General features: G+C 53.7%; 1 protein-coding gene across 4 annotated transcripts in view; it reads right to left on the bottom strand.

The window, feature by feature from the left end:
* Positions 1 to 3,356: 3,356 nt before the first annotated feature.
* The window catches only part of Kcnt1 (potassium sodium-activated channel subfamily T member 1), a 55,925-nt gene continuing 45,476 nt past the window's right edge, over positions 3,357 to 13,805 (bottom strand). For 2 of the 4 annotated variants that reach the window (XM_028772822.1, XM_028772820.1), the window contains exons 22-32: positions 13,362 to 13,433; positions 13,089 to 13,223; positions 12,571 to 12,682; positions 11,302 to 11,403; positions 10,925 to 11,008; positions 10,673 to 10,798; positions 10,335 to 10,355; positions 9,216 to 9,546; positions 7,880 to 7,942; positions 4,596 to 4,683; positions 3,357 to 4,463 (exon numbers count right to left, since the gene is read on the bottom strand). In XM_028772822.1, coding sequence (XP_028628655.1) covers positions 4,343 to 4,463; positions 4,596 to 4,683; positions 7,880 to 7,942; positions 9,216 to 9,546; positions 10,335 to 10,355; positions 10,673 to 10,798; positions 10,925 to 11,008; positions 11,302 to 11,403; positions 12,571 to 12,682; positions 13,089 to 13,223; positions 13,362 to 13,433 — 1,255 coding nt within the window. In that variant the 3' untranslated portion in view covers positions 3,357 to 4,342. The remainder of the gene's footprint in view (positions 4,464 to 4,595; positions 4,684 to 7,879; positions 7,943 to 9,215; positions 9,547 to 10,334; positions 10,356 to 10,672; positions 10,799 to 10,924; positions 11,009 to 11,301; positions 11,404 to 12,570; positions 12,683 to 13,088; positions 13,224 to 13,361; positions 13,434 to 13,805) is intronic. The other 2 variants (XM_028772823.1, XM_028772821.1) reach the window with 2 other exon arrangements.

The raw sequence follows: 13,805 nt of genomic DNA, 5'->3' as shown, positions 1-13,805 counted from the left end.
GAGTTGGTGTATGTACTACCCAAAGGTAGTGCTTTACCAGTAGTCTAACCTGGTGGGATGATGGAGGTTCTAAGAAGTTTACTTCCAAAGTCCAGGTTTGGGCCTTGCTGCTCTGAGCTCTTAACCAGTGGGCCTGTGCTTCAGTTTCTCTGGTGAAGGGAGTACCCACCCAGGTGCCCTATACAGTCCTTGAGTATACTGAGTCTGTGAGGCAGGAGCTCCTCCAGCCGAGCAGAAGACAAGGCCATCCCCATGACATGAACATGGACTTAAGCAGAGGCTGGCCGTGGACAGTGTAAGAGTCCTACTGCCCACTGTCTCCCAGACCACAGCCAGCTGGTTAGACATCTCTGTTGATGTGTGTAAGATGTTCAGAGCTGGATGCTCCCACTTGGAGGAAGAGCAGGAAGGCCAGGGACTAGGGTGTGCCTGGCTGCAAAGGGTCTGAACAAAGGATAGGGGCTGGGCTTTCTGTGTACACAAACTGCCCACCCCTGACAGGCTCCTGTTAGGGATACCCAGAGTGGCCCATGCAGAGCTCCTTGGGCATGGACGGTGACTCCCCCTAGGACTCTGGACTCTGGGCGGCCAGGGTTGAGGCTGTTTATCTAGATAGGCAGATGTCACCCCTAGCTCAAGGCTAAAGCGTTGTTGGGCTCCCTGTGTGAGTTGCAGTTGCATTGGGAAACTATACAACAGGACCTGGGCCAGACATGTGTCCCCTTGTGCTCATAGGAGCTCACAGGAACCAAAGTAACAAGACACAAACCCTGTATGGTTCTAAGCTAGGCCCTCTGCACATACCTTATGGTTGTGGAGCTTCATGTTCTTGTGGGACCAACAACAATGGGAGTGGGGGGGTGTCTGAACTCCTTTACCTGTGCTCGAGACCTTTTTGCTCCTACTGGGTTGCCACATCCACACATGATGCAAGAGCTTATGTCAAGTTACTGTATCTTGTTAGGCTATGTTCAGTAGATATCCCTGGGAGGCCTCTTTGTTTATTTAATTTTATTTTCTGAAGGGAAACAGGAGTTGATCTGGGGAAGTGTTGGTGGAGGACTGGAGGAGTGGGGGATAGAAAACTGCCATAGAGATACAATGTATGAGAGAATAAAAACTAATATGCCCAAAACTTTCATTGATACTAAAGGCATGTGTCTGCATTGTGTGCAGCAAGCACTGGACACACAGAATCCCATTCTCAAGGAACCTGCCTCTTAGAAGGGAAGACAAAATAATCTGCAATTAGTAAAGTAGCATCTAAAACTGTTGGCGTCTCCACAGCAACACTGTTCTCATCACTCAAATGCAGGTCCTCTTTGTGTGCTATACTGTCTTCCTAACGAGACTCACCCAGTGGAGAAACTGACTCAGAACTTAAAAAGGTCCTTTTGAGGGCATTGTGGTGTGACACTGTGGGGCCTAAGATGAGGGGTCAGAAGGGTGGGAGTCACAGCCTGGGGTTTCTGGCAAATGCAGGCCAGTTACATCCTCTCAGGAATATGCCCTGAACACCCCCCTCCCCAAAGAGATGCCTTGCAGCTTAGGACACATGCGCATGCGGTGGTAGAGTGAGAGGGACTTGGGGGATGGGTGATGTCTCAGTCTTCTTTCTGTCCATTGTGGGTCTGTCTTGTCACTGCCCGCTGAAGCTACCCTCAGTTGGTTGTGGCAGATGTGTAGCTGGGTTGGTGTTAGCTCTGTGTTTGTTACCAAATGTTTCAGCCCTTGCTGTGGTCTCTGTCTCTGCCCTTCCTGTTTTTCTGCACTGAGCACTTAAGCTTACTGTTCCTATTTCTGTCTGTCACTGCCCATCTGTAGATGCATGTTACCGAGACAGCCTAGAACCTGCAGCAAACACATACCACCCAGGCTCCCAGCCCCCACAGCGGAATGGCTCCCAGGCCCAGCTACCCCTCACAACTCGGCTGCCAGTGTTTCACTTAGCACAGGCTGCAGCACCCAAGACACTATTTTGAGCTATGATTCCAAGTAGTTAGGAACAGAAAAACAAAAGGCTTCCAGCTAATTTTGTATACTTTGAACATTCTGTTGCTGTTTAAATTCTGGCTCTTCCTGGGCTGGGACAGACCCTGACCATTGGGGATGAGTGTCTCACGAGAGCCCTGAAGGCCTGCAGGATATGAGGGCTGGGAGCATCGATGGTGTCCAAGGACAGTGAGAGACAGGGATACTGCAAAAGACAGTCTTCCAGGCCTGGAGATGAAGGCAATGGAAGCTATGGAGAATTCCAGGTGTGCATGTGGTGTGTATTGATCTGGTGACTGATATCACAGAGCACAAATCCTCCTGGACCAAGTTCCAGTCTCAGAGTCGGGCATCTCTAAAAGCTAGCAAAGGCTGGGCTGGAATTATCTGCCTATACCTGTGGGAGGAGCGCCCCCCCCCCCCACACACACACTGTTAGAGACTGAAAATGTGTTTGCATGCTGCAAATAGACAGGAGAGTAAACACCCTGATCCACGTGTGGGGCCTTAGAAATGGCCGCTCTTCCAGCATGGACCCAAAGGCTGTTTAGTTCCATCTAGATAGCAGCCAGCCAGGCAGGGGGCTGAGTACAGACTCTGCCCCCTCCTGCTGCAGAGTGATGGCCACTGACAGACCCTAGCCTAGGTAAGTCCTGGCCACCCAAGCCCCATGTAAACCATCTGCTTCTTTACCCAAGCCCCAAAACTTCCCTGAGTCCTTACAGCCAACTCTGTCCCAGTACACCTCACCAGGACTCATGCATGCTTTGTGAGCAAGAAGGTTCCAACAGGCACGGAGTGGTGGTAGGAAGGCTGGATTTGCAGGCAGGTTATGGGAAAGGGGGGGGGGACTTAGGTGCTACTCTCAGGGAAGCTACAGCAGCTGCCTTGACCCTTATCGCCTGCTCACCTGAGGTTCCATCTGCTCTGGCTGAGGAACAGTGGGCCCTTTGGTCTATCCCTTCACCCCAACAGGACACTCAAAAAGCACCCAAAAGTGGAAAGTTCACACAGTCACATTAGGGGTACCTCCCAAGTGTGGGGTGAGGGTGGAGTTCCAGGGTTTGGGGCCTTAGGTGAGTTGTGCCTACCTCTGGGACATGCTGGGCCATATGGGGAAGCTGATGGACAGCTTGCCAAGGAATCCTCTGGGGATTACATCCACCACACCCTGGGGCAGCTGCCTAGGCCCAGCTACCACAGCCACAGAGGATTGCATTACTGTTTTAGGAAGGTCATACTGGCCATGCATTAGGAGCTAGTCTGTGAAGTCTGGTGAGGAATACACGAGGCAATTCTAACCCTAAAACAGGTGAGCCTCAGCTGTCTCTACACCCACTGTCCCAGAGCCGTCATGGGCTGCCTTGTTCCATGCAAGCCTGCAGGATGTATCCATTTTAATAGAAGGTTCCAGTCTGATCATACAAACCATAAACAAGAATGAAGTCAGCTGCCTGGAGCAATCCCTGGAGACCTGAGGCATGGTCAGGGCCCAGTGCTAATTGTGCTTCTCAGATCAGGAATTTAGAGACAAGACTTTGAGTGTAAAGTGGTCCATGGAGACACATCATCTGCCAGGTCTGTGTCCCCAAAGGCCATGGCTGGGGAAGCTCAAGTGTGACAGCTACAAACATCTGACTTCCATAGCCACAGCCTCAGGACTTCTTGAGGACCCACTGTAGTGCCCCTCCCCCGCAGGGGGCTGCAGAGCTCAGGCTCAGGGTGGGGTCTCCTGACCAGGTTTCTACTAACTCCCTCTGTTTTTCTTCTCTTAAAGAACACAGCACCTTTACTGGTTGGCCCCTTGCCTGGTTCTGGGGAGAGGCAACCATAGGTCCTGGTATAGTCCCAGAGCCATGCAGAAACTCTCTGATCAGAACAGCATGTTGAATGGCTAGAGAACACAGCTGGCTTCCATGCAGGACTCCCCAGTCTCCTACGGAACTCTCCAGTTCCAGGTTGTTCCTTCTCCCATGCACCTCAGCACCCCTTCAGAAATCACTGAGTGAAGCCATGCAAGACGGTGGGATCCAGGGTAGTGTCCAGTTCTTGTTCCGTCTGCTTGCCTCACACTTTAGCCAGATCCCAGCCAGTCATGAGTTGTGGTACAGCTATGTAAAGAGATGCAAATCGTACAGATTTGTAAAAATAAGTTAAAAAAAATGCCTCATGCCAGTTTCCATGGTGGTCTAGTGGTCTCGCTACTAACCCCACTGAGAGGATTTCCTTTCTGGGGGGCAAGTCTTAGAGCCACTGTATAAAGTCATAATGCAGCCTGCTTGGGCCAGGCCAGCCTGTGACAATGTCCCTTCTATTGTCCCACATCCTCCGTCAGGCCCAAGCATGGGGCTCAGAGCTGGGTCTCATCCCGGGTCTCAGGATTACAGGATGAGAGTTTGTTGCTGCAGCTACTTTTCCGACTCTGGGAGCTGCTGGTCACATGGGCCAGGGGGTCGGAACGGATGAGGTACCTGCAGAAGACACCAAGGAAGGCCCTGGAATGGCAAGCCAGATAGGCAGCCACACCAGCCCTGTGCCAGGTGTGAGTCCTGCCCCCCCCTCCCCCATGCCTGATGCTGGGATGGCCAGCGCTTTGTACTCACACAATATCGTTGGGTTCCAGTCTTGTATCTGGCGGCGGGTTGATGAGTACATAGGAAAGGGTGTTCTGGTGGTGATCATTCATCTCATCTGTAAAGGACATAGCCTAGGCGTCACCACGGCCCCACCCAGTACAGCTCTGCGGGGCTCCGAGGAGCCAGGGGAGCTGGTCACAGACTGATTCTGACACCTGTCCTCAGCTCCTGCTTACCCTCGGCAGGGCTCAGCCATAGGAAGACTAAAGCACTACTCCACTCGCCTGTGCTGCTTGATCAGCTGTGAGCCAACCTCAGAAGACATCTCACCAGTGTGTGGTGCCAGAGCAGAGTTACCGAGCACACCTGCTTCCTACAGATCTGTATGGGCAGGTGCATGTGCCCACATGCACTCTTACCTGTACAACACCTGAGTACACTTGTGCATAACTGTGCATGTCTTCACCTGCATATATAACTGTATACTTAAACACACCTGTGTACACCTATATATCTACACTTGCAAGGACCTCTGCATACCCTATATACATTCATCTACACATATACATGTGTGTACCCATACCAAATGGTCACCTGCACATAGGGGACACACCCACATACCTATAATACCCACACGCACAGCCATCTCTCTCTCACACACACACACACACTCAATCTACCTACACCTATATACCTACATAAGCTGCTCAGTCCTTCTTAGCACGCTCCCTGAAGTGCTCTGTAGGAGCCCCCATCCCTGGGGACTGGGAAGGCCATCTCTTTTCCCTATACTTTGGACTCATTGATCAGAAAATAGGGTCATTCCCTCCTGCTTGTGGCTCTGCTGCTGCTCCTAGCCTCAGGGTGACCATGGACTATGACTCATGGGAATGTGGACAGTCTAGAGAAGCAGCCTGTTATCTCATTTGTACCTGTGCTTGGCCAGCAGGACACTATGGCCACAAATAGTCCTGGCAATGGCCCTCAACTTGATGACCTTAGCTTACCTGCTTCATATTTAAAAGTAGCTCTAGACTCAATAGACATACAAAATGAAGGTGACCAGAGACACAGCATGTTCTGCCTGGCCCTCTCTCTGTCCTTTGGTCATGCTGGACTTATCCCTAAGAAAGAGACTGACCCCTCTGTGAAACTGAAGAATCTGCCGGCAGCCAACTGAGCCACAGAGGGGTACGCCTCAGCTCTCAGAACTGTAGCTCCAAGATGAAGGAATATGGCACAAAATACTTCTGAGAAATGGGGAAGGGGCACAGGCTGGGCCTCAGGACCAGTGGATGGCTATACCTCAACCAGGCTGTACCTGGGTTAGTTGAAATGGAGCCAACATCTCTGTGTACTTCTGCAGGGTAGGAAGGCCTGGGGGCCTGCCCTCAGTATATGAGGGCTGTTCTGTCCTATGAACATCTGATGTTTTTGCTTCCCGCCCCCCCCCCCATATCCTACAGTCAAGATCCTCATGGTATGAGGCATGCTGGGTGCCAAGTGGGAGGTGTGTGATTCTGGGACCAAGTCCCTCATACAGTGGCGTGGGTAGTGCAGGGACAGCAGGGTTTGTGCAGAGGCAAGGATATTCAGGTATGAGTACAACATTCCGGACCACAGCCACTGATTTGTCTGTCAGGGCCACCATACAGTCATCTCAGAGGTGGGGCTAGAAGCTCTGACTGAGAGAAGTTGCTGGATCCTCCCTCCCTAGGGCTGGGCCTGGGGCTATGATTCTCCTCCAACCAGCATCAGATCTTGGAATGTCTGAGACTAGCAAAGCCCAGGGTGGGACTAGGCCTGGCTCAGTGTTGAGTTGAGGGGGCCGGGCCAAATTCCAGCTGCAGGGAAGGGGCTGTGGTCAGTCTTGTGGCACTGACTCCAACTGCTTGGCTGGTAAGGTCAGCTAACTGCCCTGAGGTGGCCTCAGTAGCTCCTATGTTTGTTAAAGGTAGACAGCAGGTGAGGGGTAGGGGTGGGGACAAGACCTGGCTTGAATGCACTTCTAGAATGGAAACTCCCAACAGGTCAACCGGCCTCTGCAATGGCTGTGTCCCCTCACCTCCTCCCACTTACCCCAGCCCAGTACTCCCTAGATCCAGGCCCTGGGCCTCTATATCCATTCCCCCATGTAGCTAGAGGCTACTAACCTGAGTCTCAGCTTGCTCATCCCAGAACCAGAGTAACTCCAGGGCCTATGCCCCTGGGCCCAACCCCTCCCTGGGTGTTGCCCTTTTCTGAACATGGTATGACATTCTGGCCTGACATCCTGATGCTACTCCATGATGCCCATAGGGTACCGTGATCTCCTGTTGCCAAGTTCCAGCACATTTTTCCCCATGAGCACACAGGTGATGCTCACTGTACACCGTGAGCATCCCCTGACCCTGCAGGAGCTGCCCAGGCCCTCGCCTGCCCACCTTTGCCTAGGAGCCGCAAGGAAGCAGATAGAGCTGGGTGCAGGGTACGCTTGGTTCATGGAAGTCACCAGCCCTAGATCAGAACCCTACATGCCCGGCAGAGGGCCCAGCTTCCATGAATGCTGTTATGGGCGGCAGGATGAGAAAAACCACAAGCACAGGAGGCACCAACACTTTGCTTCTGTGGCTGCCCACAGCCATCCTTACAAATAAGGACCTAGCTTAACTGATATCTACTTGAGCTCAGATGCCCCTAAAGCTCCTCAACAAGCTATATTGGGGGAGGCAGCGGCCTAGCCTCTGCTCTGAGCCTCAGGGAGGGAGAGCAGTGGCCTAGCCTCTGCTCTGAGCCTCAGGGAGGGAGAGCTCCTTAGAGGAGGTACTCAGTACCATTAAGCACCCAGATGAGAAGGAAGAAGATCTTTGTCTCAAGCAGACAGAGACTTCTCTTGAAGCCCAAGTCTACCCAGCTTGAGTTATACAACTCTGCCTACGCCTTGGCACAGAATGCCAACCCTAAGTTCCATCCTCATGTCTGCCCACTGAAACACACAGGGACTTTGGACATCTCATGGGGCTAGCCAGAGAGACGAGCTGTTGTTGAGATGGCCTACTGCCTAGTCAGAACAAAGCTAGGTGGCAAGGCACATCCTAACAGAACTGGGTGAAGTATTTTGGGTTAAGGCCTGGGACCAGGGTAGGCTCCATCATCTGGGCTCCCCCAGCCCTCAGCTAGAACAAACCAAGGAGGAAGGCAGAAGGCTTGAGAACCCACTGTGGACACACAAAGCCCACTCATCTCTTCTAGTCACTACCTGGCCCAGCCAAGGTGGCAAAGGGTTGGCACATCCCCTGTGTGGTGGCCAGTATCCACTGGAGCAGAATTACCTTGCAAATATCCCAGGTTTACCCGATTCATCACATCACTGGCTGTTAAATTTGCTACATCCTCTATGGAACACATAGGAGAGGCACAGACAGAAACAGAGAGAGAGAGAGAGAGAGACAGGTCAGCAAGCAGTGGCGGGGTAGGCACGCTGGCACAGCAGAATGGGTGCAGGGCAGTGGCTAGCTGCACGCAGACACCATCCATGCTGGGAGAGTGGTGGCCAGCACTAATCACCTCAGAAGCAAGTCAGTTGCCGAAGGGAATCTGGGCTTTATCTGGCAAGCTCTGGCAGGACCGGGGTGGCAGAGGCTAAGGGTTGTACACAGGGCAGGTGGTCATACGGGTTTGACTTTGCATCCGCTAGTACTTGCAAAGGCTCATGAATGCTAGAATCCCCTTAGCCTTGGTGATTAGTTTCCTGGAACAGCAGGTTACCCAGGCAGAAGTAGGGACACTCTCCACATTGTACACATGCTTGGAGAGGACTCTGGTGGCCTCAAAACCCTGGTCTCAGTCTTCCCCAGGCCTTTCTCCAAGTCTGCCCCTGCCTTGTGAACATGCCCAGAATGCCTCATATGTACTGCCTATGCCCTACGCATGGCTCAGCCCCAGTGATCCCCAGGCAGCTCCTTCTACTTAGAGGAATCTCTAGCGTGACGATGGACGTCAGCAAGCAGGGTGGGCCTTGGCAACAGCTGAGTCCTGGGATGCTGAAGGGGTGGGGAGAGGCACAGGCCAGAATAGAGATCCTGGGCCCCTCTGACCTCATCAACAGGTAACATCTCTAGAGGAAGACCTGATCAAAGTCACACAGGTGTTACCCCAAAATGGCACAGGGAGAAGGGAGTTACAAAAATCTGTCTGCACAGATGTTCCCCTAGGACTGACTGGAGCAACAGAGCTGTGGCGACTGCCATGGGAAGGACATGGGATGGGTGGAGGAATGTTCAGGCTATCCTTGTCCCTGGCGACTACGGCAGGGGTGACCAGGGCAGGGCTGGGCTGTGGCCCTGCCAACTCCCTGCCTTTCACGTCTCCCATGGGATGGGAAGACTGGACTTGGATCCCAGCTGAAGGTGATGAGCTTTGGGGGAGCTGTCTACTCTTCTCTAAGTCCCTTACTTTATGGTGGGGAAACTGAGACTCCAGAGTGGTAGAGTCAGTTTGTGGGTCACCCTGAACCTTCTCCATATGTCATGGGTGCGGACACCCCTCTGCACTTTTGCTGAGCAGGCCCAGGGAGGCCATCCCAGCTGTAGGGGTCAGGCAGATCTGAGACGCCCATCAGCTGATCTGCTATGGTCCTACCGGCCCTGCCTTTTTGCCAGCCCTTACCATAGCCAGTGGTGGGCAGCCCCAGGTGCTTCATTCGGTTCTTGACCAGCTCCGAGAGCTCCTGGCGCTCTGAGCGCCGGTACAGGCTGAGCCGCTGCTGGGTGATCCAGTCTGTGGCCACAGGTGCCTTCCCCGCCTGCTTGGTGCTCTTGCGACTCAGCTTTCGGGCCCACTGCAGACTTTTGCGGCGCAGCAGTGGGTGCTCTACTGGGTCAGCACTGCCCCCGTGACGGCTATGGGTGCTGCCACTGCCAGATGCAGCCTGTGTGCCCCAGGGCCCCTTGGCCTCCCGAGTGTCCTCGCAGTCCTCCATGTTCACCGAGATCTGAGACTGGGCAGGCAGGAGGGCTATGGCTGGGCCCCCCTGTGGCATGAGGTGCCAGGAGAGGAGATGGACCCTGGACCCATAGTGTGAACTCCAGCCTTCTCCAGACCAGAAGAACTGTAGGGTTGGTTCTATGTTCCTATCTGTACCCCAGTCTCCTGGCCTCCTGGTCCTGCTCATAGTCTGGTCCAAGACAGAGCCAGCCTGTCCCCATTTCCCTGGGGCTGAGGGTGATCCTTCGCCTCTCTGGGCCGTCATGTCTAGGGTTGGCCTGGTCCCTCTAGCCCAGCATATCCTGACTTTATGCTAGGACCCTTGTCTATACCACATTTTACTCATAGGCAGATGGGGCAGGTGTCATGGCCATCCTTGGGAGTCAGCAAACAGAGATGGGGTGTGGTAGGCTGTGCCTGACTAAGTGGGCATGTGAGATGCTGGAGAAAATGTTGGGGCCCCATCAGACAGTACCTTGTGGGGACTAGGAAGGATAATGAGGATGTGGGGGTCAGGTCAGACCATATAGGTGCCTGCCACTTTGGAAGCTATAGTGAGTGTGACCTGCTAATGTACACAGAGCTGGGCTGGGGTGAGGGGTACAGATGATGGGCTGAAACCCTGGGTGATCTGTCCCTGCCTTAGTTCCACGCTGTATGAGAGGATGGTAACTGCTAAACGCCCCCAACCCTGAACTGCCCAGTGGCCAACAAGCTTCCCAGGAGCCTGATCAAGGTACAGAAGAACTCCACGAAGCAAAGGTAAAGCAGAAACTCCACATGGGGTCTGGGGGTGCTCACCTGGGCTCTGAGGTCATGAGGCTGAAAAGGAAACCAAGGGCTGTGTGGGACCCTACCCCAGTGCCCCTCAGGCACTCCGAGTCCATACAGACCACTCAGGGGACAGAGTGTGCTTCCCACATCAGGTAGTCTAGCTGACCCAGACTTCACCCAACACCCTGCCTAGTTCCCCTGGAGCTCTGGGGTGCTTCCCAAGGTCACCATTCTTCCCAGAGTGGCAGCTGCCCTCAATGGAACCACTGAACCTGCCTGGAAGGAGGCCATGGCAAACATCAGCCACACCCAGTTCCTCAGCGCTGGACCATAAGGATGGAAACTATATGGCACTGGGAATGTACCTCAGAGGAGAAGACGTGGCACTCAGTCCTGTAGATGCCAATAGGGATCTCAGCACTGGAGGAACACAGTTTCTGGAAGAGGCGGCCGTAAGTACGGATCCACAGGTCATCCTCGGTTACCTTCATCTGCAATGAGTGGAAAGCCCTGAGCTGAGAGGGGTTACAACAGTACCCACAGCCCCAGTGCTGCAGTGAGCCATGGAGGGTGCCAGGCCTGCCGTATGGTACCACACACCTGGCTCCCGCACTTACAGCACAGAGGTAGCCGGAACCTGGTGTAGTGTCAAGGCCCAACAGCAGCCTGGTGATGGTGATCATGTAGTCCTTCACGAAGGACTGTGGGGCAGCAGGGCCACGTGAGGCAGATGCTCCAGCCTCCACACACTCAGAAGCCACCTGCCTGCCATCCCATTCCATGAGGTCCCAAAAGGACCAGGACCCAAAACCCCCAGAGTGGTACCAGTGTATCCCTAGGGCACTGAGACCTGCTGCTTCAGCAGGAACAAGTCTCAGGGGACCTGGGGAGGTCTGTTCAGAGCAGTGGGACCAGATTTCAGTGCTAGATCGACTGTGGAATCTAGTCCAGGGATTATGGGACCCTGCCCACCTTTCTCCACATTCCAGCTGACCTGGTAGAGCAGTGTGTCCAACATGCTGATACTAAACACTCGGCCAGCAGCAAATGGCAGGCGGAACATGAAGGCCAGGTTGGAGCCATTCTCCCGTTCTTGCTGCAAGAAAGGGGTACTCAGATGGCACATAGGATTGTGGGTGGCCATGAGAGTAAAGATGTGTACATAGGATGGTGTATGTGTGCCATATGTATGCATATGTATGTACATGTATGTGTGGTATGTCCATGATGCAATTTGTGTGCACAAGTGGTTTATGAGCATGTGTGCATGGTGTGTATACATATGCATGTGTTGAATGTACATGGTATGTCTACATGGATGTGCATGGTATGTCTACACGGATGTGTGTCTGTGCATACACCAGCAGACTTCTGGCCAGCAAGCTTTAATATCCAGCTGTATTCCCCACACACTCTCAGGGCAAGAGCCTAGAGAGAGTTTGGGGTTCTGAGAAGAAAGTGGGACCCAGGACCTGCAAAATACATCCTGTATTTGGAACCCAGGGCCTCACACACACTGCCCCAGACAACTCCTGGGTCTTCCTCAGTCAGCAATGCTGGTCCCCAGTAGCTCTCCACAAGCACACTGGCCCAGGCTGAACTTGGGAGTCACACAGAACAGCAAGCATTGGCAGCTATGACTTTCTCATCCACACCTGGCCTATGCTATCCTAATATATGCTTCCACTGTCCTTACCCAGTGCCTGCCAGCCCTCGTGTGGATAGCAGGAAGGACCAAGCCACCATACATGAAGCAACACAGACAGTGACCTGTCTCCATACCCGTGAAGTTACTCATATTCCTACTGGGTTCCTGGGTCTTTAGTATAACACCTTGCTGAGTCCCTATGTCCCTGAGTTCCACATCTGGCCCAGTGGATGCCCTCCATGGGACCTGACACCTCCCACAGAACTCCAGTGTCAGAAGTGCAAGAATTAGGTACAGTTCTGGTACTGTTGTTCCACCTGCTGTGTGATCAACACAGGTCTCTCTACTCTCTGATCCCTAGTGTAGAGACCAGAGGCGGTATCTGGGACCTGGTGGGCTGTAGGTATCTGTTAACAGTTCCTGGCTGATCCCAGAGAGGGTTACCACTGACTTGCAGGTGCTCGGGGAGGTAGCACCACAGAGAGCACCTGCCTCCTCAGCTCCTGCAGGATAGTAGCCAGTAGCAGATGTTCCCACAGCCCTGCCCCCTCCTCTTTGTCCTGTTCTCTCTGGGCTCCTCAATGAAGGATGGCCAGCCAGGAGGAGCCCGCTTACCTTTTCAAGTTTGGAAAGAGCCAGAGAGTAGCTGTCCTTGGCACGGAACTGCATGAAGCGCATGTTGGAAGGGTGTGTGAGCTCCGTGGTAATGCTGAGACTGGGGAAAAGCCTGAGGGAAGGATGACCGTGGGAGTTGTCATCCACTCACGGCTCAGGGCCTGAGTGGATCCCAGGGCTGTGGCCAGGGTTGTGTGGTATCCCAGATGGATCCCAGGGCTATGGAGTCTGTGGTGGATCCTGTGGTGATGACTGGGTGGCCTCTTGTGAGTTCCATTGTTACAGCTATGGGGTTGGTCTCTGGTAGATCTTGGGGTCAACCCTGTGGGGTCTGTGGTGGGTCCCATAGTCATAGAGGTGTAGTCTCTTGTGGGTCCTGTGGTGAGGTCTGTGAACTCTGATGGGCCCTACGGTCATAGCTGTGGGGTCTCTTGTAGGGGCCACAGTCAGGGCTGTGGACTCTGGTGGGTTCTGTGGTCCTCACTATGAGGCCTTGCTCCCACGGGTTGGGTGCTCACCGGAACATGGTCTGCACATTGACAATGGTCTTGGCATCCGCCATGTAGTCCTCTTCAGCGCTCATGGTGCTCTCCTTGTCCACCACTACCAGGTTGTCAGCATAGATGATGCCACACTGCAGCAGGCTGTCCAGGCTGCACAGGGCAAGCAACATGGCCGTAGGATTGGCCTCAATGCCCTCAGCACCCCTTCCTCTGGATTGGCACCGATGGCTCAGTTGAGGCAGTCTGGGGGAGGGTGACAGAGTCCTGGCCATGCTGTTCTCAGCTTACTTGTCCACGGATCCCTCCATGTAGTAGACCATGGGGAAGCAGCAGATGGCCTCCAGGAAGTGGTGGTCAGGCCTGTGGGGACAGCAGGGCCTGGAGGTGTCATCTGCTCTATGGCTTATCCTCCCCACACTGTGTTGGGGCCCCCAAAATATGGGACTGAGGGAAGGTTAAGGTCAAAGGATTTGCCCCTATTCAGCTCAGGAAACCTAGGCCTCAGGCTTGATGAGGCTAGAGAGCCAAGACTGGACCTTGGGCTCCAGCTGCCGGGCTTCTGGGGTCCTTGGATGAAAGGGGCTGTAGTTTTGGGGATCCCTGTGGTCCTGCCACCTGAGACTCTCAGTTGTGGAGACAAAAGGTGAAGAGGTTACAGGAGAAACTAGAGGGGGAGGCTGCCGAAGGAAGGCATGGTCACAGAAGACAACAGGGGACAGCCACACACACACA

Source organism: Grammomys surdaster, unplaced genomic scaffold (genome assembly GCF_004785775.1).
Source record: "Grammomys surdaster isolate TR1022 unplaced genomic scaffold, NIH_TR_1.0 219, whole genome shotgun sequence".
Classification (NCBI taxonomy): domain Eukaryota; kingdom Metazoa; phylum Chordata; class Mammalia; order Rodentia; family Muridae; genus Grammomys; species Grammomys surdaster.
Note: the sequence above shows the minus strand (reverse complement) of the source record. Positions and strands in the feature narration are given on the sequence as shown.